General features: G+C 34.1%; 1 protein-coding gene across 1 annotated transcript in view; it reads left to right on the forward strand.

The window, feature by feature from the left end:
• LOC141690484 (uncharacterized) overlaps nucleotides 1–25,566 on the forward strand; it is an 86,758-nt gene that overhangs the window by 56,221 nt on the left and 4,971 nt on the right. Inside the window, exons 5-6 of the mRNA XM_074495282.1 lie at nucleotides 1,433–1,684; nucleotides 11,246–11,513. Of these exons, the coding sequence (XP_074351383.1) occupies nucleotides 1,433–1,684; nucleotides 11,246–11,513 (520 nt within the window). The remainder of the gene's footprint in view (nucleotides 1–1,432; nucleotides 1,685–11,245; nucleotides 11,514–25,566) is intronic.

The following is a 25,566-nucleotide window of genomic DNA, read 5'->3' on the forward strand; positions in this document are numbered from 1 at the left end:
CTTAAGAATCTATACTTTAACCAATTAGACTCTAACGCTCGCTTTGCGCTTAATGATTCTCTTAAGTCGCTCGAGTACCCTCGGCTCCACCATTTTTAATAAATTAACCATTAAGAGTTTTAAGGAGATTCTTTCACGAGTGCCTTACCAACTGCCTAATACACTTTACATAAATGTTTCATACTCCAATTAGTCATTTAAGGTCTTTAACCAATGTTTCAAAGTAAGGCGAGGGGTAATGGTTCGTTCGCGAAACGCCGTTACTTAAAACGGTCGTTTCTCCTAAACCGTACATCGGATTCAAACGAACCACATATCAAAACGAAGCTCGTAACATGAACTATCTAATCATAGCAATGGTCAAAACCTAACAGTGAGTTCTCGGGTCCTGATGTTAAGAACAAAACAGTCTAAAGTAAATCGGACATTATGACGGCTATATTTACGCGATTACCAATTTTTATCCTACTCCAATTCAACCAAAAACCAACCACAATTCAACCATACAACCAAACTCCATCCATACCTGTAACGACTGAGGAATTACGCTTGCATTATATTATAATAATAATAAATTATGTGTATTATTATGTGATTAACTGTGTTGAGGCATTAAACCCTAATTGTTATGTGCTACGTGTTGTCTGTTTTGATCGGAACATGTTTTGGATATTATTGAGTGTTTTATCCCGAGTTATATATTTTATATCAAAACCCGTACAGCTCAAACAGTATTTTAAAAGCCCATATTTCAAACAAAATCATTGGCTCTGTTTTATTAAAAATGCCCTGTACCGTATTGCTATTCTGAACCCCTAGACGTTTTACCAATTGACCTTTTTCGCGAAAAACGACTTTTCCGGACCCCTTCGGGTACCAAAAGCCCCACAAAAATCACATTTTTATTTTTATATGATCATGAAATTATCATATATCATTTTTCTTTGTATTTTTGTATTTTTCACAATTTTTGGGAATTTTTAACATTTATTTTGTATTTATTGGATATTTAAAAATTAATTATTAATACCCAAAAATTATAAAAATTGGGGTCAAATATTTTTATTAGGAGTGTAATTAGCCCCTTAATTTTATTTAGGGGTATTATTTTACATAGTATAAATATCTGATTTTTCAGTAATTATCTATTAATTAATTATAAAAAAAATCAGAAAATAATTCAGAAAATTCAGAAAGGGGGATTAGGGTTCTTGGAGTTCTTGGAATCAAAGCCAATTTTGATCGTGATTTTGTTAACCAAATCAGTCATGTAAGTATCCGTTTTGAAGCTGATTGATTGTAGTTTTCGATTATGCAATCGTTTTTAATGTTTGATGGATCGAATTTAAATTTGTATTTTCGGGTTTTAATTGCGAATTCGGGTTTGAATTTCTAGTTGTTGTTTGTTGATTCTGTTGATTGGGTTGATTAGATCGTCGAGTTTACAGTTGAACGGCACCGGTTTCGTCGGTTTTGGAGTCGATTTCGTCCTCGTCGGAGAACCGCCGCCACGGTGGTGTTCTTCGTTTTTCCGATGACGGTGTCGACGAATGGAGAAGAAGGAAGGTGGGAGGAGGTTGATATGGTGGCCAGGAACGATCACGCAGAGAAACGGGATGGAAAGCAACGTTCGATTGTCGTTTTTACTCGCCGGAAAAACCCACCGGAACGACGCCGGTGGGCTGTTCTTCGCGACCCGGGTTCGACCCGGTTTGCAACCCGGAAACGACCCGGGTTTGATCCTAAAAGTCCAACCCCTGTTCCTGTTTTTGTGTTTCTGAATAAATTAATTATTTATTTATATTTTAGTAATTAAAAATCAGTTTTAATAATTCTAGAAATTAATTAAAATTTAGTTTTATATTCTGAAAAATAGTATTTATAATTTCTGATTTATTTTATTAAATTATAAATTCGAATTTATTTATTTAATCAATTATTTAATTATTTATCTAATTATTTATTAATTATCTAATTAATTAATAATTGGGTAATTAATTAATAATTAGGTAATTAATTAGTAAATAAGGATTAGAAATAATTAAGTAATGTGATTAATAATCTAATAATTAGTTAATAGTACGAGTAATGATTCGATAATTGAATTATTATTCGAGTGTTAGTTATTTGAATAATATTGTAATAATCATTCGTATCGTATAATTAGATATCCGTAATTAATTAATTAACGAATCGTACGAGTTTCAATAATAATCTAATAGATCGATAATTATGCGGGAGTTGCGAGTGGCTCGTGAGGATACGAGTGATTAATCGTTAAGTGATCTATAATTCGAATAATTCGTAGCTATTCGATAAATAGCGTATCAGTTAATTAAGTTGATTGATTAATTGTAAATAATCGATCTAATCGAATAAATATCGATAAGTTATAAATATTATAATAAATTGTGATTAATCCTAATAATTAGGGATTAATTATTTTAAATTAGTAAATAATCATCTATTAATTATTTATTAGTTATTTATTTATTAAGTGATTAATTATTTCAATAATTAATCACATAATTTTCAATAAATCGTAACTTCTTCATTTTAACTCCAAAAATTATAAAAAAATTATTTTTGACTTTGTTTTTTTTCTTAAATAATTATGTAAAAATTATTTTAGGATTTAAAAGGTTGTAATAATTATTTATAATGAATAATAAATTGAATTATCAGTGTTTAATTCATAACAATTTAACCGTTAGTCCGATTTGAGTGAAACGAAAACCCCTAGACTCAGAAAAATGAGACGAATCCAATAAAAATAATTGTAGGTTATAATTTCTTCTGAAAAAGAGTGATTGGTGATAATTGATAGTTCGAAGGTCCTAGTAGGGATATAATTGAGCCGAATAAATCCCGAAAAATTATAATAAAATCAGATACGACTAGTAATGCAGGTATAAGTCTAGAATTGATTCTAAAAATAATTATAAATCTAGAAATTAATTATGTGCTTTACGTGTTACGTGTTATATGTGATTATGTGTATAAATGTGTTGTGTAAATATATGTAGATATATATATATGCGAGTCAGATAGAAACGCATGGGTAGACTGATAAGGCTGCGTGATATCAATTCAAGATACACATATGTAGTAAATTATCTAAACACCTATCTTTCCATGATTTGTTCAGTGTTAGCAAGGCAGAACAAGCTAGAGTCAGAAGGCAGTGAGTTAAACCAGGTTAAGTACACGAAAGGCAAGTACCCCTAACTTCACTTATCGTTCAAGTGATGTTCATTTCGAATTATATTATGCAAGTTTTTCCCCTATTCTAAATTCAGAATAGTGATTTATAATTCCTTTCTATCGTATCAATTCTCTTTGATAATTATTGTTCATATACACTGTTACCCATTTATATCACTTGTTCCATTTCATTTAAATTCTTGATTTACCCAATTTATGGAATTCTTGTTCATATTTCAATTCCTTTACCCTTGTTACATATAGTCTGGTATATCCTGGTGTTAGGATATATCAATAGCATTCCGATTATTCCGGATGCTAAGCCTTGGACTGGATGGTTACTTTACGAGCTGGGTTTTACCCAGGTCATTAATTAATAGGCCATAGTTGCCTGAGTACTCCTAATGTTGGTTGGGTCTATGCAGTTGGGTATAGATTCGCACTATATTCTGACTGATCAGCGGATTATAGTGCATATGTTGGTTCTTGTTTCCAGTCTTGTTCATTTGGCACTCGCCATCATTGGCAAATTATTATCATATACAGATACAGATGGTTGTTACAACCAACAGCTTATTGTTTCTCTTATTTCTCTTTCTCTATACCATATATATATACTTTTGCAGGCTTGTTGAGCAATTTTGGCTCATTTCTTTTATTGTCACTCCTATTGTTTTACAGTTAAGGTAGAGAATGAAACCCATCAGGACCCGCGTAGTCAAGAAGCGAGTCAAGCAGCGGGACCCTCTTATACCAAGAGTGTTCCTTCCTATTCCCGAAGAGAGTTTTGAAGTGCCAGATCAGGTGTAGCAGGATAAGTAGTAATGTTGGGTTGAATAAAAGTTTTGTGTAGTTTGAATAAAAGATTATGTAGGGAAACTGTAGATAGAATAAAGTTTTGTAATAAAGAGAGTTCTTGAGACAGGTTTTATTTAGTTGGGTTTGTAATAAAGTGTAGTGCATGATTCTTGTTTTTCAAACTCAAACCTTAAAAGATCCTGAGTAGTGATAGTTCGGGGTAATTATTATATTTATATTCCGCTTGTGCAGGTATAGTTGGTAATTGTTGTTAATAATGCCCCAAATCTATACCCCGGATTTGGAGGGTGTTATAGTTGGTATCCGAGCTTAGTTTTGACCTTGGAAAACAAGAATGTTAGGATTGAGATAAGATAGGAAAATAAGATAGGATGAGAGTGGGAGTGTTAGGACTGTTTGTCTATGTGATTAGAAGTTATGAGTTATAGGATTGTGATTTGATTGTTTTTGTGTTATTATTTTTATGTATATTAGATGGCTTCTTTATCATCATCTACGGAGAGGACCGAGACAGATCCAGTGGATGCACCGGTAGTAGCCCCAGTGTCAGAGCAGGTTTTACCTCCATTGCCACCTGAGCCAGCACCAGAGATACCACTTCCCCCGGAGGTACCAGGTTTTGCAGATTATTTTCCATATGTTGAGCCAGAGATACCAGATATTCCACCATTAGATTTTCCGATGTTTGATATTCCTGATATGGTTGATCTTCCGCAGTGGGAGGATTTAGAGCCTCAGATTCCTATGCCACCAGTTGAGATTCCAGAGATGCCACCGATGGAGCCAGAGGCAGTGCCGCCTGTGTATGCGCCTATGGAGCAGCCTGTCTTATTTCCTGCCCCATTAGCCATTTATGCACCTGTTCCAGGAGTGTATCAGTTTCCTCAGCCGGAGTTTATGGATGAGGTCGTGGTAGATGGACCATTACCTTCTCGAGGTTCCAGCACTGATCTTCATGAGCATCATACCGTGACTTACCAGCGCTTTCAGGCAGAGAGGGAGGAGAGGATTAGATGGCAGAACCAGTGTAGAGAGATCCTTGGATTGTATGAGACACAGACGGATGGTCCTGTCAGAGCATTACGACCGGATTATATACTGAGAGAGAGACTACATCATATTCACCGGGTTAGCTCGCAGCAGCTTACTGATTTGAGACAGCAGGATCTTAGTACGGAGACAGCATATCGCAGAGCATTGGGACTTACCGAGGCAGTGCTAGAGGCAGTGCAGGAGGAGTTGAGCCACGTACCACCAGGATTTTGAGACCAGCAGGGCGATGAGTGTTGTATTATGTATATTTTGTAGATAGAGGCAGCATAGTATTGTATGACCAGTTTGTATGAGTGTAGCTACTGACTCTGACTGATAGTAGTAGCAGTAGACTGTTATATCATAGGATTTTGTATCAAGCACTGACACCTGTAGCTGGTGTTCTACCTATATATATATATATGAGATAATCTTTTGCACGTTTTCTTTATTTTATTTCCAGTCATTTAAGCATTTACATTTATTTCAGTACCATTGCATATTTACAAATGTTGTTTTATTTACGATCTTGTTGTAAAAAAAAAAAAAAAAAAAAAAAAATTTTTTTTTTTAACATATCATACTGTTTTATTTATTCAGTTATTTAATAAGTTATTTTCTTGAATCGACTGTTTTAATATATGTTTAATATACTGTTATTAAATAAGGTCCATTATTTATTTATCAGAAAAATGGCACCTAAGAGAAAAGCGCAGCCCGACTCATCGAATGGAAACACCGAGGGCCAAAACAATAATAGACAGATGGATCAGATGTTTAATCTCATGCAACAGCAGATGTTGATGATGCAACAACAAATGCAGCAACAGCAACAGCAGTTCCAGCAACAGATGTTACAGCAAGCCGCTCATCCAGGACATCCAATACCACCAGCAGCACCTACGACTACCTTCAAGCAATTTCAGTCGGTGAAGCCACCGGAATTTATGGGTTCCACAGATCCTACGAAAGCGAGAGCTTGGCTGAAAGAGATGGAAAAGGCTTTTTCGTTGGCAAAGGTCGAGGAAGAACAGAAGACAGATTTCGCTAGCTATTTCCTAAAAGGCGAAGCTAATTACTGGTGGGAATCAAAGAAAGCTTTGGAAGAAGGTGTGGTGAACTGGAACAGATTCACTGATCTTTTCTTGGAGAAATATTTTCCTCGTTTTATGAAGAACCAGATGGAGATCAAGTTCCTGGAGCTGAAACAAGATAACTTATCGGTTGCGGATTATGAAACCAAGTTTACTGAATTGGCAAGGTTTGTTCCAGAGCAGGTGGACACGGACGAGAAGCGGGCCAAGAGATTTCAGCAAGGATTAAAACCATGGATTCGTAGCAGGGTAGCTGTGTTTGAATTGACAACTTATACGGCTGTTGTTCAGAAAGCTATGATTATTGAAGGAGAAAGCGAAGCAGCTCAGAAAGAGAGAGGACCAGGGAATTTTCAGAATCGTTTCAACAAAAGGCCAGGATTTCAAGCTCGGGGAAAAGTACATTTCAGAAGGCCAGAGCAAAACAACCAGAGGATGGGTAATCGACTACCTGCCCCAACTCAGCAAAGGCTTATTCGACCGCCTATACCTGATTGCAGAACGTGTGGTAGAAAGCATACAGGAGTTTGCAACAAGCTAAATGTTACGTGTTTCAAGTGCAAGCAAAGGGGACACTATTCTGGAGAATGTCCAATGGGAAAGGCAGAAGTTACTTGTTTTCAATGTGGGAGAAAAGGACATATCGCCAAAGACTGCAGAGGAATTGCAATGGCTGCCAGTATTCCAAGAATTTTAGCATTACCTCCACCTCCACTACCACAGCAAAATCAGCCCAGAGCAAGGACTTTCAACATGTCAATGAAGGAAGCGGTACAGAATCCGAATGTGGTTGCAGGTACACTTCCTGTAAATTCCGTAAATGCTTTGGTATTGATTGATTCAGGAGCTACTAGATCTTTTATTTCTGAAGCTTTTATCTCTAAGATAGATTGTGAGATTCAGTGGTTGGATGAAGTGTTAGTCATAAAATTAGCAAATAATGATCAAGTTGCAGTAGATCGAGTATGTCCGAGCTGTGATATTGAGATAGGGAAATGTCATTTTTCAGTTGATTTGATACCTTTTAGGTTAGGGGAGTTTGATATTATTTTAGGAATGGATTGGCTGTCTAGTAATAATGCTCAAATTGACTGTGCGAATAAGAGAGTGAAATTGCAAACTGAAGAAAAGGAAACGGTAATATTTAAAGGTGAGAAGCAAAAGCAGAGATTCCTATCAATAATGCAGACGAGAAGATTGCTACGTCAAGGATGTCAAGCTTATTTAGCTTATGTACGGGATGTTGATAAGGGAGATTTAAAGATTAAAGATATTCCTGTAGTTTGTGAATTTCTTGATGTTTTTCCGGACGAATTACCAGGACTTCCACCAGATCGAGAAATCGAGTTCACTATTGACTTGCCGCCAGGGACTGAACCAATTTCAAAAGCTCCATATAGAATGGCACCTGTTGAAATGAGGGAATTAGCAAAGCAGTTGCAAGAACTTCTTGACAAAGGAATTATAAGGCCAAGTGTATCCCCATGGGGTGCGCCAGTATTGTTCGTGAAAAAGAAGGATGGTAGTATGCGACTGTGTATCGATTATCGTGAGCTGAACAAGTTAACTATCAAGAATAAATATCCTTTACCTCGCATTGATGATTTATTTGATCAACTAAAAGAAGCAGCATGGTTTTCGAAAATCGATCTACGATCAGGCTATCATCAGTTAAAGATCAAGGCCGAAGATATTCCAAAAACAGCGTTTAGAACAAGGTACGGACACTATGAATTTCTTGTGATGGCTTTTGGATTGACGAATGCACCTGCAGCGTTTATGGATTTGATGAATCGAATATTCAAGAAGTATTTGGATAAGTTTATTATTATATTTATTGATGACATCTTGATCTATTCAAAGACGGAAGAAGAGCATGCAGCGCATTTAAGAACGACATTGGAATTATTATGGAAGGAGCAGCTTTATGCAAAATTTTCCAAGTGCGAATTTTGGTTGAAAGAAGTGCAGTTTTTAGGGCACATCATCAGCAGAGAAGGCATTCAAGTTGATCCAGCAAAGATTGAAGCCGTGTTGAATTGGGAAAGACCAAAGACGCCGACCGAGGTTCGAAGTTTCTTAGGTTTGGCAGGATATTATCGAAGATTTGTCAAAGATTTTGCGAAGATAGCTACACCGTTGACCAAGTTAACTCGACAAAGTGAAAAGTTTGAATGGAATAGTAAGTGTGAAGAAAGTTTTCAAGAGTTAAAGAATCGGTTGGTGACGGCACCAGTATTGGTATTGCCAGACGAGCAAGGAAATTTTGTTATCTACAGTGACGCTTCATATCGTGGTTTAGGATGTGTATTGATGCAACATGGTAATGTCATTGCATATGCGTCGAGACAACTTAAACCCCATGAACAGAAATATCCTACGCATGATCTGGAACTAGCAGCAATTGTTTTTGCATTGAAGCTTTGGAGACATTATCTGTACGGTGAAAAATGTGAAATCTACACGGATCATAAAAGTCTGAAGTATATCTTCACGCAAAAGGAACTGAACATGCGACAACGTCGATGGCTGGAATTGATTAAAGATTACGATGTTACAATTAGTTATCATCCAGGAAAAGCAAATGTTGTAGCGGATGCGCTAAGCAGAAAAGAAAGGTTAAATCGGTTAACTTCGTGCGAAGAATTGGCCAAGGAATTCGACAAGTTGGAAATCGAAATTCGTATTCCCGATGAATCTGCAGAAACTATCTACGCTATGACTTTCCAACCAGAATTGCTAGAAAAGATTCGCCGTTGTCAAGAAGAAGTGATGAGCCAAGACGACAACTTAACAGGAGAAGAGATTACAACTCAGAAAGATAATGAGGGAATTTTACGTTTTGCGTCAAGAATCTGGATCCCTAATGTAGCAGAATTAAAAGAAGAAGTTATGCGAGATGTGCACAATTCGAAGTATTCCATTCATCCAGGAAGCACGAAAATGTATCGCGATTTGAAAGAAAACTTTTGGTGGCCGAATATGAAGAAGGAGATAGCAGAATGGGTGAGTAAATGCTACACATGCCAGCGAGTTAAAGCAGAACACCAACGTCCGAGTGGATTATTGCAACCATTAGACATTCCGGAATGGAAATGGGAACATCTAGCGATGGATTTTGTGGTAGGTCTACCGAAGACTAGGGCAAATCATGATGCGATATGGGTTATCATTGACAGACTTACGAAGTCGGCACATTTTCTACCAATTAATGAAAGATTTTCACTCGACAAATTAGTGCACATGTATCTCAAAGAAATTGTGATGCGTCATGGAGTACCAGTATCAATTGTATCGGATCGAGATCCTCGTTTCAATTCAAGATTTTGGAGGCAATTTCAAGAATGTCTAGGAACGAAGTTGAATATGAGTACAGCTTATCATCCGCAAACTGACGGCCAAAGTGAAAGGACAATTCAAACCATTGAAGACATGTTACGAGTTTGTGCGATCGATTTTGAAGGCAGTTGGGATGAACATTTACCCCTAGTGGAATTTTCTTATAATAATAGCTATCACGCCAGTATTGGAATGCCACCGTATGAAGCATTATATGGGAGGAAATGCAGATCACCCGTGTACTGGGATGAAGTTGGAGAACGCAAGATTTTGGGTCCAGAATTAATTCAGCAGACAAAAGAAAAGATTGATCTTATTCGAAAACGAATCGAGGCAGCACAAAACAGACAAAGCAGATATGCAAACCAAGCCAGGAAGGATATGGACTATCAGGAAGGAGAACACGTATTGCTCAAAATATCGCCATGGAAAGGATTGACCAGATTTGGCAATAAAGGGAAATTGAAGCCACGATACGTTGGACCATTTGAGATTTTGAAGAAAATTGGGAAGGTTGCGTACGAGTTAGCTCTACCACCCCATATGCAGCACATTCACAACGTATTTCATGTATCTATGCTTAAGAAGTATAATCCTGATACAAGGCATGTAATAGAGTATGAACCAGTAGAACTTCAGGCAGATTTGTCATATGTAGAACAGCCAATAAGAATTCTAGATAGGCAAGAGAGAGTATTAAGAAATAAGTCTGTGTCATTAGTGAGAGTTTTATGGAGAAACCCAGTGGTTGAAGAATCAACCTGGGAGCTTGAGAGTGAAATGTTAGAAAAGTATCCTCAGTTATTTGTATAATTAGATTCTGAGGACAGAATCTTGTTAAGGGGGGGAGAATGTAACGACTGAGGAATTACGCTTGCATTATATTATAATAATAATAAATTATGTGTATTATTATGTGATTAACTGTGTTGAGGCATTAAACCCTAATTGTTATGTGCTACGTGTTGTCTGTTTTGATCGGAACATGTTTTGGATATTATTGAGTGTTTTATCCCGAGTTATATATTTTATATCAAAACCCGTACAGCTCAAACAGTATTTTAAAAGCCCATATTTCAAACAAAATCATTGGCTCTGTTTTATTAAAAATGCCCTGTACCGTATTGCTATTCTGAACCCCTAGACGTTTTACCAATTGACCTTTTTCGCGAAAAACGACTTTTCCGGACCCCTTCGGGTACCAAAAGCCCCACAAAAATCACATTTTTATTTTTATATGATCATGAAATTATCATATATCATTTTTCTTTGTATTTTTGTATTTTTCACAATTTTTGGGAATTTTTAACATTTATTTTGTATTTATTGGATATTTAAAAATTAATTATTAATACCCAAAAATTATAAAAATTGGGGTCAAATATTTTTATTAGGAGTGTAATTAGCCCCTTAATTTTATTTAGGGGTATTATTTTACATAGTATAAATATCTGATTTTTCAGTAATTATCTATTAATTAATTATAAAAAAAATCAGAAAATAATTCAGAAAATTCAGAAAGGGGGATTAGGGTTCTTGGAGTTCTTGGAATCAAAGCCAATTTTGATCGTGATTTTGTTAACCAAATCAGTCATGTAAGTATCCGTTTTGAAGCTGATTGATTGTAGTTTTCGATTATGCAATCGTTTTTAATGTTTGATGGATCGAATTTAAATTTGTATTTTCGGGTTTTAATTGCGAATTCGGGTTTGAATTTCTAGTTGTTGTTTGTTGATTCTGTTGATTGGGTTGATTAGATCGTCGAGTTTACAGTTGAACGGCACCGGTTTCGTCGGTTTTGGAGTCGATTTCGTCCTCGTCGGAGAACCGCCGCCACGGTGGTGTTCTTCGTTTTTCCGATGACGGTGTCGACGAATGGAGAAGAAGGAAGGTGGGAGGAGGTTGATATGGTGGCCAGGAACGATCACGCAGAGAAACGGGATGGAAAGCAACGTTCGATTGTCGTTTTTACTCGCCGGAAAAACCCACCGGAACGACGCCGGTGGGCTGTTCTTCGCGACCCGGGTTCGACCCGGTTTGCAACCCGGAAACGACCCGGGTTTGATCCTAAAAGTCCAACCCCTGTTCCTGTTTTTGTGTTTCTGAATAAATTAATTATTTATTTATATTTTAGTAATTAAAAATCAGTTTTAATAATTCTAGAAATTAATTAAAATTTAGTTTTATATTCTGAAAAATAGTATTTATAATTTCTGATTTATTTTATTAAATTATAAATTCGAATTTATTTATTTAATCAATTATTTAATTATTTATCTAATTATTTATTAATTATCTAATTAATTAATAATTGGGTAATTAATTAATAATTAGGTAATTAATTAGTAAATAAGGATTAGAAATAATTAAGTAATGTGATTAATAATCTAATAATTAGTTAATAGTACGAGTAATGATTCGATAATTGAATTATTATTCGAGTGTTAGTTATTTGAATAATATTGTAATAATCATTCGTATCGTATAATTAGATATCCGTAATTAATTAATTAACGAATCGTACGAGTTTCAATAATAATCTAATAGATCGATAATTATGCGGGAGTTGCGAGTGGCTCGTGAGGATACGAGTGATTAATCGTTAAGTGATCTATAATTCGAATAATTCGTAGCTATTCGATAAATAGCGTATCAGTTAATTAAGTTGATTGATTAATTGTAAATAATCGATCTAATCGAATAAATATCGATAAGTTATAAATATTATAATAAATTGTGATTAATCCTAATAATTAGGGATTAATTATTTTAAATTAGTAAATAATCATCTATTAATTATTTATTAGTTATTTATTTATTAAGTGATTAATTATTTCAATAATTAATCACATAATTTTCAATAAATCGTAACTTCTTCATTTTAACTCCAAAAATTATAAAAAAATTATTTTTGACTTTGTTTTTTTTCTTAAATAATTATGTAAAAATTATTTTAGGATTTAAAAGGTTGTAATAATTATTTATAATGAATAATAAATTGAATTATCAGTGTTTAATTCATAACAATTTAACCGTTAGTCCGATTTGAGTGAAACGAAAACCCCTAGACTCAGAAAAATGAGACGAATCCAATAAAAATAATTGTAGGTTATAATTTCTTCTGAAAAAGAGTGATTGGTGATAATTGATAGTTCGAAGGTCCTAGTAGGGATATAATTGAGCCGAATAAATCCCGAAAAATTATAATAAAATCAGATACGACTAGTAATGCAGGTATAAGTCTAGAATTGATTCTAAAAATAATTATAAATCTAGAAATTAATTATGTGCTTTACGTGTTACGTGTTATATGTGATTATGTGTATAAATGTGTTGTGTAAATATATGTAGATATATATATATGCGAGTCAGATAGAAACGCATGGGTAGACTGATAAGGCTGCGTGATATCAATTCAAGATACACGTATGTAGTAAATTATCTAAACACCTATCTTTCCATGATTTGTTCAGTGTTAGCAAGGCAGAACAAGCTAGAGTCAGAAGGCAGTGAGTTAAACCAGGTTAAGTACACGAAAGGCAAGTACCCCTAACTTCACTTATCGTTCAAGTGATGTTCATTTCGAATTATATTATGCAAGTTTTTCCCCTATTCTAAATTCAGAATAGTGATTTATAATTCCTTTCTATCGTATCAATTCTCTTTGATAATTATTGTTCATATACACTGTTACCCATTTATATCACTTGTTCCATTTCATTTAAATTCTTGATTTACCCAATTTATGGAATTCTTGTTCATATTTCAATTCCTTTACCCTTGTTACATATAGTCTGGTATATCCTGGTGTTAGGATATATCAATAGCATTCCGATTATTCCGGATGCTAAGCCTTGGACTGGATGGTTACTTTACGAGCTGGGTTTTACCCAGGTCATTAATTAATAGGCCATAGTTGCCTGAGTACTCCTAATGTTGGTTGGGTCTATGCAGTTGGGTATAGATTCGCACTATATTCTGACTGATCAGCGGATTATAGTGCATATGTTGGTTCTTGTTTCCAGTCTTGTTCATTTGGCACTCGCCATCATTGGCAAATTATTATCATATACAGATACAGATGGTTGTTACAACCAACAGCTTATTGTTTCTCTTATTTCTCTTTCTCTATACCATATATATATACTTTTGCAGGCTTGTTGAGCAATTTTGGCTCATTTCTTTTATTGTCACTCCTATTGTTTTACAGTTAAGGTAGAGAATGAAACCCATCAGGACCCGCGTAGTCAAGAAGCGAGTCAAGCAGCGGGACCCTCTTATACCAAGAGTGTTCCTTCCTATTCCCGAAGAGAGTTTTGAAGTGCCAGATCAGGTGTAGCAGGATAAGTAGTAATGTTGGGTTGAATAAAAGTTTTGTGTAGTTTGAATAAAAGATTATGTAGGGAAACTGTAGATAGAATAAAGTTTTGTAATAAAGAGAGTTCTTGAGACAGGTTTTATTTAGTTGGGTTTGTAATAAAGTGTAGTGCATGATTCTTGTTTTTCAAACTCAAACCTTAAAAGATCCTGAGTAGTGATAGTTCGGGGTAATTATTATATTTATATTCCGCTTGTGCAGGTATAGTTGGTAATTGTTGTTAATAATGCCCCAAATCTATACCCCGGATTTGGAGGGTGTTATAATACCTCACTACAACAGCTCCAACACCTCAAGTTTTTCCAATTTATATTAATCTCAAACATGAACTAAAACTATTCTTAAGTTCTTTAACTAATAACCAAGATTTACAACTCCCAAAAATCACAAAACCAACTAATCTCTACATACACAACAATCAAGCCTCTTATGAACTATAATACTCATATTAAGCTCTTAACATTCAATAACAAAGATAGGTTAAAGATTATACCTTCCTTGTGAGTGGGAGTAACTAATTAGCTTGGAATCACCCTTGAAAGCCCTTACCCAAGCTTAATCTAAACAAAAACTCAAGAACAAAATTTTAAGTTCTTGAAAAACACTATTCACCCTCTTTTTCCATGAATTTTAGGAAGATATTGTGAAGGAATTTGAAGCTCAAACTTATAGGATAGCTATATCTATGCATAAGGAGTATTAGATAATTACCTCACTAATTAACAAGGCTTGGATCTTGGGTTTTGGATTTTTCTTCTTGAAAAAAAGAGAAAGGTCGAGAGCTTTCTTGAAGAAAATGAAGTCAACTTTGTGTTTTTGTGATTTTGTGATTTGTTTTGCTTGGTTGCTTGCTTTTGTTTTGATTTATTACTTTTAACCATGGTGAATTTTGTATGGTTCACAATCAACCAACAACACCCTTTTCTTTGGTCATGCTTAGGTCATCATGTTATGTCATCCTCCCAAACTTGTCCTCTTCTTGTTGGGTTGATGACATCATCCTCACTAACCTCTTTGATTAGCTTCTAATTACTTGGCTAATGACCGCTGATCTGTTATACGGTTCGCTTAACTTTCGTTTTCGTTTATCGTTTGAGGGATCATACCCGGGATCTTATTACTTGGGTTTCCTTAACCTTTCTCAATACATTATATTCCTTTTATGATCCTCTATTATAATCCTTGAATTTAAATCCTTTTTATCCTGTTACCTTATACTCAATTCTTTCGGTATCTGGTGGATTTTCGGGAAAAATCAAAGTGTTTGAATTTGGATTCTGACGATCTTTACATACACTTATATATCATATAGAGTGCTATTAAGATCTCAGAATAACAATAAAAGAACCCCTATATAGTGTGGCATGAAAAGTTTTCTTATTCAGCAATATCAGCAAAAACACTATTCATAAGGGTTACAAAAAAGTTCAAAATTTTGGGGTTATTACAGACCAACCAAAAGTGTAGTTATGAGGGAAATCATTCAGGCAGAAGATCTCATATCACAAGTTACAGTAACTGCTGACATGAAGCTTAGAGGAAAAGATAGGAGAGAAGTCAAAGTTTTCAAAGTCTAAAGCCAAAGCTGTTGGAAAGAAGAAGAAAGAAGATTATTGAAGCATTTTGAGCTGAAGAACTAGAATTAACCTCCGATATTGCTCAAGTTAAAGAAGTAGTTCAGGATGAAGAGTAAAGTCTGATATTCACTGAAGCAAGATTGAATATGCATACTTGATTCCTGCATTTAGATAGTTTTGACATCATCAATTGGAACTTGTCCATATTTCCATAATGAACAAGTTGGGGGAGATTGTTAGGATCAATTGATGATATCAAGTAGAAAATATAAGAAGCATCGATGGATGATGATTACATCGATGGATGATGATTACTTCAACGGATGATGGCTACATCAATGGATGATGACTACATCGATGGATGATGATGACATCGACGGATGTTGATAATCGACGAATAATGATATCGGCAGATGATGATGTCAATGGATTATGAAATCAGTATTTGTCACATCAGTTGATCTTTGAGAAGGAAAAGGAAACATGAACTCAAGGCGGTGAAGGACTTTATCTCAGAAGCAATTATATAGGTTTCCTTGTTGTTGATAGAATAAGATTCCTTATACATTATTAGTTGTGCTCTATATAAAGCACAAATTAGGTTCATGCTATAAACATTGCGACATTTTTATATCTTTCGCATAACCTAGCAGCTCTCAAGGATATTTGTTCATCCTTTCGAGAGAGAACATTTGTAATAAGTTTTTATCAGTTAATATAAAAATTGTTGATTTTGTTAAACTTTGTCGAATTGATTATATTAACTGCATTCACCCCCCTCTACAGTTGATTAAGGGCCTAACATATCAGCTCATCCTATTCCAGCTCAAGCTCATTGGTCTTTAAAATACCATATAGTCACTCAAGAGTAAAGTCTTTATACTCTTGTGAATTTCTAAGTGAGACCGTCATTGGTTTCCATTGCTTTGGTAGGGACCTTAAGAATTTTAGGTTGGAATACTTGGTTTGGTAGATCTTCCATTCAACTTCAGTTCATTTAACAGCTTCTGAAATCTACAGAAAGTGTCATTCAGTGACTCACCATCTTCCAAGTGGAAGTGCTCTATTTTTCTATTAGAAGCTACATCTTGTTTTCTCTGACTTGCTCAGTATCCTCACATAGCACTTGAATTTCCCAAATTTCCTTAGCAGTTTTACAACTTATGACATTGTCAAACATGTCTGGATCAAGACCATTGAATAAAATATTCATGACCTTTTTATCTTTGTGAACTGCTTCAATATCTTCCTCTGTCCATTCTGATTTGGGTTTTAGAACTGTTTGCTCATTGCCAGTAGATTTACCAGCTTCTGTTGCAGCCCTGCGAGGAACATGAGGCCATTCTCTATGCAGTTGACATAACTTTTATCTTGAGAGAGTAGATACAGGCGCATCTTCACTTTCCAGTGATGATAGTTGTCTTTGTCTGGAATTGGAATCTTTACTCCAACTTCCTTCTTGCTCATGTTGTTTGATTGCTTTGATCTTTAAACTCTTTGTGTGTTAAGAGCTGAAAGGAATATGTCCTAAGTCCAATCATGTATTAGGATTTAGGAATAACTTTTATGTAATCTGTTTTGATTTCATTGATATTAATAAAGACTTGTTTTGTTTTTATTACGGGCTTTATCTATTTAAGTGTTTAAATAAGATATACCATAGTTTAGAGTAAAGCTTTTTAAGGATTATGATGAGATCATAATAGTGAGACCTAAAAAGATGATAACTCTAAACTTAAATAGTTCCTGGTTATAGGATTACTAACTGGTAATTAATAATCCGCAAAGATCGGTATATACTATGCTTGCTTCATTATGAAGGATGTCTGTTCTCATAGACATTTGTGTGGTGACACTATAGCTAGTATGTAGGTGCTTATTATGGAATAAGTTCACTGAACATGACTCGCACAGCTGAACAACTGATGGAGTTCACTCACGTGTCAGCAGTTGTTCACATAGTGATAGTTGTACAAGTATCCTTAGACTTGAGGTCATCATAGTCATCTTGTGTACACTGAACTATGCTTTGGTTTAGTTCTTAGTCTCCAGGGACAATTATTAGGGCTCTTCTGGGTATAGGAATTTATACATGAAGATAGTGTATGATCAATAAAGGATCTACCCCTTCCAGTGAAGGAAACGAATGTTCAAGGCTGATCCACTTATGCTAGTTCAGGAATCTCTGGCCAGAGTAAATGAAATTAGAAAGGAGTTTCTAATTTGCATAGAACTACGCATAGTAAATGGTAAGCAAAGTGATTGAATTAGATAGGCTTGACACGAGATCCATGCCTTGTATTTAATCGGGACATTGTAGGGTAGAAGGAGTTTATTGTACGGTAACTATTCACTGAATAGGTTCTTGGTATTCTAAGCAGTGAATTCATATTATCCGGATAGTCGCGATATGCTGAGAAGTATCCCTCACGATGTAGAATAAATGTGATTAATTAATTAATCATATTTAATAAATTAGAGAATTTATATAAATAATGATAAAATAGTTTTATTATTATTTATTTCTACTACCGGCTTAATATTGAACCTACAGGGTCACACCATAAAAGAGAATGATTTAATGGTGGAGGAATTAATTAATAATGGCTGATAATTATTTATTTATGAAATAAATAATTAATTGGCAAATTTAATAATTGATTAAATGAGATTTAATTGATTATAAATTAATTAAGAAAAGTTCTTAATATTATTAATCAAAGGATTTAATTTTTGGAAATTAAATCAAGAGAGAGAATTATTTCTAAAGTGTTTAGAAAAAGGATTAATAATTAAAAGGTGTTTTAATTATTAATGAGAATAATAAATGGGATAATAATAATATTATTTATGGGAAAATTTCAGCTGAAAATTTTGCCTATAAATACACTATTATAGACCCTATTTTATTCCAACCCACATCGAACCCGAAAACCCAAAAAGTTTGGAAAACCCAATTCTCTCCACCTCCTTCCTCCTCCTTAACATCGTTTTCTTGGTGGATACCGGTGGAGTGCTTCACACTTGAGGAGCAACTGCTAAGGATCTCTGATCGTTGTCTCCGAATTATTTTAAAAGGTTAGATTCGATCCCTCGAATTTTTATTCACGATTTATATGCTTTTATTTGGATTTTGTATGTGTAAAAGTGTTTTACCATGACCCCGCTGCGTTTAAAATCCAACAAGAGCGTGCTATAATACCAATTGTAATTCCCTAACAATATAACAACAGAATTACAGAAGGGGGTTTGAATGGAATTTTGGTTTTTTTTTCTTTTTTGAAAAAAATTCTTTCTTAAATATAAAATTGTGTTTGAATATGCAAGAATGCAAATAAGACTTTGAAAGTATTCAAATAACACAAAGTAAATAAACACAAGTTTAAAAACTTTCTGGTGGATTTGTATTTCCACCAGAGATGTATATATTGAGAAAATCTATGTGATGCAAGAATGTACACACCTGCTTATAAGTATTGTACAACTTAGAACTTGAGAGACTAAAAATACAACTTGCTTGTTCCCATTGTTCTAAATCTTGTAATTCTTAACATTTAAAATACTTGCTACACGGTTTATATATAACCAAGTTACATGTGTAATAAGATAAATAATATTCTTATCAACTATGTCCAATTCACATATTTCTTCATTTTGCTGTCAATGCAATCCAAGTTAGATACAGTATCTTTGAACGAGCTTGTCTTGCATGGAAATGGAAATGCTTCATTTTCTTCTAACACCTGCAATCAGGCTACCACTTCCTTTTGTGCACTATCAACCCATGTGACTCTGTCAGCTTCTGTCAAGTCCTTTTCAACTACTATCTTGTTAATTATCCGTTGAAGCTTCTATGATGTTATCAATTGACACTGTAATGGTGTCATCCGTTGAACCTTTCTTGAAAATATTCGTTGACAGCTTTATATGTTATCTATTGAAGGCTTGACTGGCTTATCCATTGAGGGCATATGAGTTATACATTAAAGCTTGTAAAGTCATCTATTTAAGCTTTGTAGATTACTGGTTGAAGTTGTTTCCATAGCAGTTGATACTCTTTCATTTATACAAAATTACAAGGCATTTTATATTCACAATTAACCCACCTATTTTATATATCTTGCTAGTAGTCAACATGACTTAAAAACTACTAAAACTCCCAAACTCCTTAGCTATTTTAGTGTACAGAATGTGCTACATATTTATTGATATAAGCTACTCCATCAATGGATGGACAATTGTGGTTATCCGTTGATGGCTACAAAAGACACTTAATAAATCTACTTAGGTGTTTTGGTGAATTATCATCAAGACTACAACATATTCCTAATAGAAATATATTCATTATTTTTATTCATAGAGAATTTTATTATCAAATTTAGGATGGGACATATTGATACACCAAAAAAATTAATTTTTTGATAGTATAAAATTATAATTTATTAATCATTGAGATTCAGATAATCAACCCACTTCGATATTCACTTATACAAAATTACAAAGCATTTTATATTTAAAATTAACCCACCTATTTTGTATATCTTGCTAGTAGTCAACATGACTTAGAAAATACTAAAACTCCCAAACCCCTTAACTATTTTAGTGTACAAAATGTGCTACATACTTATTGATATAAGCTAGTCCATCAACGGATAGACAGCTGTGGTTATCCTTTGATGGCTAGAAAATATACTTAATAAATCTACGTAGGTGTTTTGGTGAATTATCATCAAGACTACAACATATTCCTAACAGATTTATAATTATTATTTTTATTCATAGAGAATTTTATTATAAAATTGAGGATTAGGCATATTGATACACCAAAAAAACTAATTTTCCGATAGTATAAAATTATAATTTATTAATTATTGAGATTTAGATAATTAACCCCCTTCGATATTCTAACTTAATCCTCGTGCACGACAATATGATTATAACTATTTTTTATCCATATAGAATTTTATTATCAGATTTACGGTTAGGCATCCATACATTAAAAAACTAATTTTTGGATAGTGTAATATTATAGTTTATTAATCATTGAGAATCAGGTATTAACTCATTTGGATATATACTAACATAATACTCGTGCACAACATTAGGATTATATTAACATTTTAATTTATATTTTTTTTATAAAATTAAGATTAGACATTCAAACATTCTCTAGTGATTTTTATAATATATTAGTACAAAAATATAATTTATTAATCATACTATATTATGTTCCAAACTTTGTATATTAGTATGTTGTGAACCACCATGTCTAAACTGTTTAAGATCCCTTATATATACTATCATGTTAGTTGTTTCCCTCCCCATGTTCCAATTTTAAAATTTTCATTACTTTTATAAAGTAAAACGCTTTATGTGAAATATTTAACTATCATCATTGTTAATAACTATTCTCAATTTTAGTCACTTTAGTGAATTTACATAACATATTTGATTCAATATCATTTACCTTAAATGTTAGGTAATGAATCACACACAGAGGGGGGGGGGGTGAATATGTTTTTCTGATTATAGGCTTTTCTTGAAAGTTAATGGTTGAAAAAAGTAAATTAAATCTTGTATAGAAAAGTGTTCATGCAGAATTTAAACTTGCATAAAATAAAGAACACAAATCTTCAAAACTCACTTAATTTTTATATTAAAAATTAGGACTGTTTTGCTACAAAATTTCTAAGATCTTTGATGTTAAGGAGCTCAGCTTCTCCTTGAGAGTGATACAAGAGATTTAATCTAAATTGTTACATCTAACTAGAGGACCAGTGTTAACTTTATAACTCAGTTAACTTCTGGTTTACACAGTGGATAATAAACATGCTATTAGCTTTTCTAAACTGTCACTTGTCATTTCTATTTATAGAAAAGCAGATCTTCCATTTCTGACTTAGCATATCTTTAGCATCCCTTGTTTACTTTAATCTTCCTCTATCAGTTAATCTTTGCCATTGATCTTGCACACTCTTCAAGCTACTTTTTGTAGACTTGTCAATCCAGCTGTTGGATTGTTTGTTGATTGTTTATCTTGGATATTAAACTGATCTGCAATTATGTACTTTGAGACTGTACTTCGAGATCTCCAGTTTGAATTAATAGAACACTTGAAATCTCGATAAGTACATAGGCTTATCGAGATCTCTAACATTCCATATTGAGTTTGACTTGTAGAGGTCTTCAGTTTGTCGAGATCTCTAGTCTTCACATCCTCACTATGACTTATCGATAACTCGGAGTTCTCTAGTGAAGGAATGACTTGTCGATATCTCCAATCTTCAGTTCTTTAAAATTGGCTCGTCTATATCTTCTTGAGTTTTCGAGTAGCTTTCCTGACTTCTTCACTCCCGGTGGATATCGCTCATCCGTCGAGTAGATATATAGCTCATCCGTCGAGTAGATATATAGCTCATCTGTTGAGTAGATATTGCTCATCCGGCGAGTAGATATTGCTCATCCATCGAGAGATATTGCTTATCCGTCGGTACTCTCTGGAGTTCTCGAATGACTTCTCTATAACATTAAATCTGTGACTTGTAGAGATCTTGACTTAGAGTATTTTTCTCCAAATAGATTTATTCAACTCCAAGCTTCTTCAAAATTCTTTTGAGGCATGATCTTCTTGATCTTCTTCCAGATAGAATCCTTAGGCTTGATACTGTTTTAGGAAAAAGACTCCAGCCCGCTCCTTTGCATTTTTACAGACTTTAAGTGTTACAAGTACAAAATACAAATTTAGATAACAATACAACTTACTTAGGGTTGACCCCAAGCTTAACTGATTACTGAAAATAACTGTTCATTAATCTTCTACTTAGATCAGGTGTCCATTTGATTTGCTTCATAATATGATTAGAGATGCTAATGACATTGTTAGCTCCAGTAATCTTTGACGTCATCTATTATATATTAAAATCTCCCCCAACTTGTTCATTATGAAATTATGCACAAGTTCTGATTGATGATGTTAAAACTTTAACTAAATGCAGAAACCAATCTTCTCATCTTATCTTCTTTTGTTGAGTTGCATTTAGATTTATTCTTCTCTCCCCCTGTGAAGAATAAAATATTTTATTATCTGGCAACATCCATCAGCTCTTTTCGCAGGCATTTAGATATATTCTCCCCCTTTTTGACATTATCTCCAGGTAGAAAGATCCAGCTAGATGCACATTATTCAAGCTACTGTCATTATCCAGTTAGAAAACTGTCTGCAGCTTCAAGCTCCGGTGAGATTTGTGGAGATGAATTTATCAAATAGAATAGAGGTTCCACTTATTTTTGCAGAAAGAGTTTGTCAGAAAAAAAATCATAAGCTCTTTGTTCTTTTGAATAAGTAGCCTCACTACTTCTCATTGCACTAGTCTCATGACTTTTGAGAGTCAGAGTTCCCTCACAAGGATTTCTAAATCCATATAGTCATCTACCTCTCCTTTTGCCAGGAAGGATCCTTCCTCTCTTATTTTATGTTTTTCTCTCAATCTTTTCTCCTATTTTCACATGAAAGGCTCTGTTGTGTTTGACTTACAGAAATAAGAGGGGGATGAGAAGAGTTGTCTGTGATCATATGATTAGAGTAATCCATATAGGTCTAATCATATTCATTTCATCGGAAAAGAGAATATTAACTTGAAGTTGTAAGGTGAATGAATCATTTAGAACACCTGTGACTAGGGTCACAGTTTGACTCACAGAGTGCTCTGTGGTTTTGATAGTATGTTGTTCCTCACTTATAGTGGGAACCTCCAATTGAATTGGAGGGGATTTGACTAGGTTACTATCATATACACCAGCCTCAAACCCTTGTATGCCTTGTAACATACTGACACATAAATGTGCTATACTTGCCCTTCTCATGACATTGTCATAGGCAATTATACTTCTAGCTTTGACTGCTAAAGTAGCTCGTGCTAGAGTTATGAGGGGAGTTGTTCCTTTTTTAGGGACCTCCAATTGAATTGGAGAGGATTTAGATAGCTCCCCCTCAGGAGTACTACCCCCAAACCTTGCAGTCTGTGAAGACTGTTTTGCACACGAAGGTGCATTAGGAATTCTCATGGAATAATCAGTAGACTGATAAATTTTCCATGTTTGGTGGTTTCTCTTCTCAATCAACAAAACACTCTAAAGAATATAATGAAATTGCTGTCCTTTTGTAAAACAGGTTTCTTTTGAGAGTCACATGAGTGGAATTGTGTTTGAGTTTGTGTTTGAGTTGCTGTATCTGGGAGAACTACAGTATGGTTTATAGATGTTTTAGCTGCATGTTAACACAAATACCTGTTGATCGAAAATTTGAATTTCCTGTTGTTGTCTGAGTGGATTGTGTTGAACCTGTAATGCATTGAACATATTTATCTATTTTGATTAGGCATAAGCATTGAGACATACAGTTGCAAGCATTATGACAGGAAAACTAATAACCAATTAATTTGTAAACACAAGGCAATCATGACATAAACATTCAAGCAACAAAAATAAATTGATAGAGAAGAAGAGCATTTTCATTAATATTAACCACAGAGTACATTAAAATTCAGATTACATCAAGTAAATCCTAATCCTAAATACTCTAATTTAGGCTTCTTCTTCTCAGCGTCCAACCTTCTTTCCCTGCGCTGGTAAGCTCTGGACATGGAGTATGCAAGAGAGATGATCCTCTCTTGCAACTCCAAAGCAGCAATGCATTGCTGCTTAGCTACCATGGCACATCTCTCTTGCTCCGGAGAGACTTTCATCTCAAAAAAAGAATGCTGAGTTGATCATCCCACGAGAGTTCATCAAAGATCTCTCGTGGAATATCAAAGGGAATGCAAACAACCCCCCTGAGATGGACATATAGTCCGAAAGGATCTAAGTAAATTTGGTCTTCATCTAGAGGATGGACAGGCTGGTAAGCTCCATGAATAAGTCTGTAAAAGACCGGGGCATCCATTTGAGAGAGAGAGAGATGAACAGGAGGTGAGTTTGGAATTAGATGTTTGTTGAGAATAGGAGTAGTGATGAATGATAAAGAGTGAAGCGTTTTAATTTATAGAGGGAGTAAAGATAGAAACCAATAGACTCTTGAGTTGCCCGGATAATAAGAGTAATAATCACATAAGCATACTTGACAGTTAGAAATGACTAGTTACTATTCCCCATACAAGTACTCGAATATTAGTTCACTTTAAAGGATGACTATTCCCCATGCAAATAAACAAGTACTCCCTACACAAAAAGTAACTCCTCCTATCAGCATACAGTCAAATAAATTTAACCACTGTCAACATTCTCAAAACATCACATATAATTTACTAGTCTACCTACATTAGACTAAAAAAAAATATAAGCACATAAATGTGTCAATAAGTCAGAGTAAGTATAGACAAAGTATGTCAAAAGTATGTTGCTGAACATAATTTATGAATTAAATTATTTCAGTTTTTCATACTTTATGCTTCTTTTGATCTGTTATTTATTAACTTCATATAGTTAGAATATGAGTCAATAAATATTCAGCTTGCTTAGAATTTCGAGAAATTCCAAGTTAAAGTAATCGAGAAGTCTGTGTATTTATAGTAAAAGTAGATGACTTGTCGAGAACTCAAAAATAGACATTTGGAGTTGTCTATCGAGAAGTCATTTAGATAAGTGAAGTACATATCGAGAAGTCATTTTAAATTACTCTTATAGAGAACTCAAACATGACTCATCGAAATGTCAAATAAATACCCAGTTTGTCCAAAAAGTGGATGAATTAATTCTAACTTTTATTTAAATAAATTCAAAGTAAAATTAGAATAAATTTTCCAAAAGTAGTTTACCAAAATAATTTATCAATTTAAATTATCTCATTTCTGAGTTATTGATAAGTCAAGAATTGTACTTGTAGAGAACTTTGTGAATGAACACAGTTAGAGAACTCTACAAGGACTTATCGATAAGTCATTTTAAACCTATCGAGAAGTCACTCAAGAGGTCAGTAAATTGACTCATCGAGGACTCACTCGAGAAGTCCTAAAATGACTTGTCGAGAAGTCAATTTTATACTTATCGAGAACTCAGCTTTCTAAATACTTTTGATTATTGTAATTCTGCCTTGTGTTAATTTTACATATTAAGGATATAAATTAAC

The sequence above is a fragment of the Apium graveolens genome, chromosome 2 (genome assembly GCF_009905375.1).
Source record: "Apium graveolens cultivar Ventura chromosome 2, ASM990537v1, whole genome shotgun sequence".
Taxonomy (NCBI): Eukaryota; Viridiplantae; Streptophyta; class Magnoliopsida; order Apiales; family Apiaceae; genus Apium; species Apium graveolens.